The 5,450-nt window shown below is 43.5% G+C and overlaps 1 protein-coding gene across 1 annotated transcript; it reads left to right on the forward strand.

Moving 5' to 3' along the window:
* Nucleotides 1–275: 275 nt before the first annotated feature.
* Nucleotides 276–4,823, forward strand: F2RL1 (F2R like trypsin receptor 1). The gene is made up of 2 exons (XM_057405423.1): nucleotides 276–345; nucleotides 3,319–4,823. Exons 1-2 carry the CDS (start codon nucleotides 276–278, stop codon nucleotides 4,422–4,424), a joined length of 1,176 nt encoding a protein of 391 aa, XP_057261406.1. The 3' UTR covers nucleotides 4,425–4,823.
* Nucleotides 4,824–5,450: the final 627 nt, after the last annotated feature.

Raw genomic sequence — 5,450 nt, forward strand, 5'->3', positions numbered from 1 at the left:
AAGGCAAGCCGCGACACCAGCCGCCCCCTCACGGAGAAGGGGTAAAGGGTTGCCCCCGCCATTTTGCGGCGAGCAGCGGTCCCGCGGGCGCGACTCATCCCGCCATTTTAGGGGCAGCCCCACAGTCTTTGGGGATGTGGGATGTGGCCTGGCTCGGGCCCGCCCGTCGTCAGGCTGGAACCGGCGATACCGCGCCCTCCACCCCCTCCTAACTTAGGTATCAGGTGAAACTGGTCCGGCGTGCTGGGAAGGCTGCAGTGGCCGAAGTACGGAGGATGGCTGGCCGCTGCGGGTTATGCCTGGTTGGTCTGCTGCTCGGTGCGCTGGCAGCCGCCACTCCCTCAGGTGAGAGGAGAACGAGTGCGAGCTGCCGCTGACGGGTGCCAAAACTCGTTGGCTGGCTGGGGTCGGCGGGGATGGCCGAGCTCTGACAGGGCTCCGTGGGTGCCGGGTTGATTGCTCGGTGCCCCTCGGCTGCCGGTCGGGCTCCGGCGGTGGCGGGGCAGGCGGGAGCGGTGCGCGGGGCACAGCTGGGCTCTCGGTGGGCGAGGCGCGGGTCTGGGCCGCGCCGGAGGGCATGTTTCTGAATCGTGGGGAGGCTGGAGCGAGCCGGGCGGGGTTGTCCTGGAGCCGAAGAGGTCTGCGAAACAGGGGCCGGTGGCTGCGGAGCTGCTGGGACCCGCGTGGAGGGCGCCTCGGACTTCTCGCTGGGCAGGGGAAGCAGGTCGACGGCCAAATGCAGCCGGGGTAGGCTTCCCGCCGCCCGCGGACTTGGGCGCACGGAGCGGGTGGGAAGGGCTGCTGGAGCGCAGGTGACCTGGCACGGGTGGCCTGGCTTCACCCGCATTGGTGCTGTATCTCACCTGGTTCTCGGCTGGCAACTTGCCTGAAAGCTGCCTCTAAACACAAAAAAACCTTTAAGACCGTGTTCTCTTTTTTTTCTTTTTCCCCCCAACTCTGAAAAGTTAAGCTTTTTAAAAATCTCTACTGTTATCTATGTTAGTTTATATTGCTGAGCATAACTGAACATAACTGAACATAAATGCTGTTTGGGAAGGGAAAAAAGTAAAAAAAAAAACCCACCCCATTGCTGTACTTACGGACTCCTTTTCACTGTGTCTTCCTGTATTTTTTCATCCTGTGCTTATTTACATAATAAATGTATATGCGTAAAGGTTGTGTAAATATTGAAGCCAAGCTTTATGGCAGGTCCTGTTGAGAACAACCAATAGATCCTAGGTAACTGCAAACTTAGTTGTTCAGAACTGAGTTTCTGAAATTGAAGCCTCTTCATAGCCTGGCTGTGTGACCTGGGCGGGCAGGGGAGGGAGGTACTACACCTAAGAGTTTTAATTGGGTGATTTATCTTATGGAGCAGGGAGGCAAAATGAGCTAGCAGAATGATCCCATCCGAACCAAGGGAGATACCCTGTAAGCCCGAGGCTTCTTGTGGCTGTTTTCAAACAGGCTAGTGCCATTACGGGGTTGTGGTGAATCCAGGCTGCAGGTCCAAGAACCACGGTAATCTTAGCCTTTACCCTATGTGGGTATTACTACCATGACCTAAGCTTGTTAATTTGGATGCTCTGTGCTGCTCTCACTTTTGTGTCTGCAGGGTAAGCATAATCCTTCGTTTTGGTATGCAGTGGGTTATAACTTCTGGACAAATGGCAAAGGTGTTGAAACAGTCTGTTGTGGGAGGAGAGTACTTTTTTTCCTTGCGATGCCAAGGAAGCATTTCCCGTGGGCAGATTAGCAAGTCAATTGCATTCTCTGTGAGTCGGGCATAGTGAAACTCGGCTTGGAAGAGTCTCAATTGTTATGGAAAACTGCAAGTGCAGAAAAAGTAAGAAAAGGATGTAGAGAATGCACGTACCTTAACAAAGTATTGGCTGCTTGGTGAGGGAATGTTAAATACAAACAGGACACTGAATTGTCTCCCTATATGGGCCCTGATCGAACTTACAAAAGTTGCCCAGTATGTGCAGTCAGAACTTTTGAGGCTCAAACTACTTAAAGTTACTATGAAAGCAAGACATCTCTGAAATCACCCATTTAGCTTGACTATGGATCAAAAATGGAATAAACCAGGCCTTTATTCTGCCACTCTTGCAATACTAAGAGCTGTCTGTGGTTCACATATCCGTCAATCAATTTTTATTACAGCTCTTAGGTATACACTAATACTTCAGGGCTTTTTGGTGAACAGAATAACAAAGGGACCATCCTTTGACACTGTTCATGGCTTGTTGTACAAAACCTGCTTACTCAAGAAGACTCTCCGTTATGCTCCGGTTGGAATTTTTTTGTGGCTAAAATAATCCACAAGTATTGATAAGGTTAAAAATAATTCTCCCACAGACAGGCAATTTCCATACAGTTTAGCTTGGTGGATGTCTGACTTGATGGAACATACAAGTTCATGGACAGTGTCTACTTTCACAGTTTAGCTTTTTAGTGTGGAGGACTGTGTTGGGTCTGGAGGGATTCAGAACTGGGCCAGCTGAAGTCTGTCAGAAAGAGCAGTCAGGAATGGCTGGCTTCCCCATACAGTTCGCAAGTTTCTGTGGTGTCCAAAGAGGCAGAGCAAAAATGGCTGTCGGAAGTTGGTTGTGTGGAGCAACCACAGCTGTCAGCTCTACCACCTAACACTTTGAGTAGAAGCTGCAGAGATTGTCTGACCATCTTGCCCATGAATTGGAGGGAGATCACAGATTGCATCATCATGCACAAAGTTTGCTCAATTTTAAGTTCAAATGTGGTGTAACACATCTTTCTGTCCCTAGAGATGATTTGTGTGCAGCTTTTGGCATTACATTCTGAGTTTCAGTTCTACTTGTCTGAGGGCAGCATACTCTTCTTTTACTGCATTCGTGATTTTCAGGAGTTTCCTGATTTTTCAGCTTATCTAAACTAAGGAAACCTCTACTGCAGTTATACAGCAATACCCAGCAATTGGGTAATCTGGCACTACCATGTGAATGGATAATGGTGCCCTGAAACCAATTTCTGTTGTAACTGTTTTGATGCTAGGAGTACCTCTCAGCTATTTTGAGTATTTTTAATGTCATTAGTGATTTGGAAGAGCATTTTGGTTGCTAATAGAATCCTTTAATAGGGATATAGTTGTCTTTTGGGTAGTAAAGGGAAGAAAAATTGTTATGTGTTTGAAAACCATTCTTAATTTTTTGTTGATGAGACCCTTTTTAATTCTTCAGAGTCAGTCATGATGTCTAGATTATTTTTTGTAAAGGATAAAAAGTCTGTACTTGGATAACAGCAACTTCTTTTTTTTTTTTTTTTTAATTGTTATTTTAGAGAGTAGTAGAACCAACAGTTCTAAAGGAAGAAGTTTTGCTGGCCGGCAAGTTCCAAATACAAATAATGGCTCTTCAGAGATATATGAAGTGGATGAATTTGCAGCAAAAGCCCTCACAGGAAAGCTGACTACAGTTTTTCTTCCCATTGTCTATATCATTGTCTTTATCATTGGTTTGCCAAGCAATGCCATGGCCCTCTGGGTCTTTTTTTTCCGAACAATGAAGAAACATCCTGCTGTGATTTATATGGTTAACTTGGCATTGGCAGACCTTCTATTTGTTGTCTGGTTCCCACTGAAAATTGCTTACCATGTAAACGGCAATAATTGGCTCTTCGGTGAAAGTCTTTGCAAAGTACTTGTTGGATTTTTCTATGGAAATATGTACTGCTCCATCCTCTTTATGACATGTCTCAGTGTGCAACGGTATTGGGTTGTAGTGAACCCCATAGTGCAGTCAAGAAAGAAATCTGAAATTGCCTTGGGCATCTCCCTTGCTATCTGGATACTGATTTTGTTGGGCACCATCCCATTGTATCTTGTTAATCAGACAAGATATATTTCAAATCTTAACATTACTACCTGCCATGATGTGTTGCCTGAAAATGTTTTGGCTCATGATATGTTCAGTTATTTTCTCTCCCTTGCAATTGGACTTTTCTTAATCCCAGCTGTCCTCACTGCTGTTGCTTACATACTAATGATTAAGACTCTGAATGCTTCCATCTCAGATGTAAGCACTGGGAAGAAAAGAAAAAGAGCAATCAAACTCGTCATTGCTGTCCTGTCAATGTATCTCATCTGTTTTACACCTAGCAATGTGCTGCTTGTTGTGCACTATTTGCTCCTCAAAACCTACAACCAGAGCTATCTGTATGTGTCATACATAACTGCGCTGTGTCTTTCTACTTTGAACAGTTGTATTGATCCATTCATCTATTACTATATTTCAAAAGACTTCAGAGACAACCTTAAAAATGCTCTTCTCTGCCGAAGTGTGAGAACTACACGGAGGATGCAGGTGTCTCTCTCATCAGGAAGATACCCTAAGAAATCAAATTCTTATTCTTCAAACTCAAATGGGACCACTAAATCAACCTACTGAGTTTAATCCTTGAAAAATGAACTTTTATTACTGCTGCTGAAAGGATGTGACAAGAGAGTTATTTTCTACAAGAGTCTAAAGAAATATCTCTGCTGTTTAATTGCATGGAAGCCTGGATTTGAGAACTGACAGCTGCTTACCCTGTGTAGAAACAGTAAGCAGATAAAGTCCTATGAGACTGGGGAAAAAAATCGTAATGACATTTCAGATGCTTTGCAAAAATGCTGCTGACCTGAAAGTGAGTTGTCGTTGAAGACATTTTTTGTTCAGTATCAAAGTTGTTAAGAAGCAAAATGTCGCTGGAATGTTATGTAGTGTTGTCAGTATATTTAATTAACAGATAAATCTGTTTTGTTTGGCTTTAACTGTAATGTAGTAAACAGCTAAACAGATTGTATATGTAGGACTTGCTCTGTGTACCTGCTTAATTTGAAACTGAGGAGAGAAGGAAAAGAATCCGTTTCACCATCTTGGTGTAGACTGCTTGTTATCTTTAGTATAATATAATTCTATATTATTTTCCAAGTTACCTTGCTGTAAATAGTAACATGGCAGAAGTCTGTAAGATTATCCTATCAAGATGACAAGCTGAACTTGTTATCAGATAGCACTGAGATAAAATTTTAGTTGAAATTATCCACTGTTACTTAATGCTTGCTGGTATATGATCTTAAATGAGGCTTTTTAACAACGTTTTGATGAATAGCTATTTGATTTTTACACAATGTGCCTTGTATTTTTTAAGATACATAGTAAGATTTTTTTTAATGTATGTAGATATAACCCATTTGAGTTGGGTGCTTTCTTTTCTACTTTTACATGTTTTTCAAAATGCTGAGTACAACTTGCCTGGCTTCAGGTCACAAATATATTATAACAGCAAATCAGAAGTCTGACAACTATAGGTGTAATACCTGAATGGGTTAGGTAAAAATTACTTAATAACATATTTCATTAGGGTGAAACTATTCCCTATTCCCTGTTTTATAGGCAGATAACTAAAATCAAATGTTTCAGAACTGTGGG

Source organism: Pezoporus wallicus, unplaced genomic scaffold, assembly GCF_028554395.1.
Source record: "Pezoporus wallicus isolate ANWC-B61680 ecotype Strahan unplaced genomic scaffold, APGP_CSIRO_Pwel_v1 scaffold_2696, whole genome shotgun sequence".
Taxonomy (NCBI): domain Eukaryota; kingdom Metazoa; phylum Chordata; class Aves; order Psittaciformes; family Psittacidae; genus Pezoporus; species Pezoporus wallicus.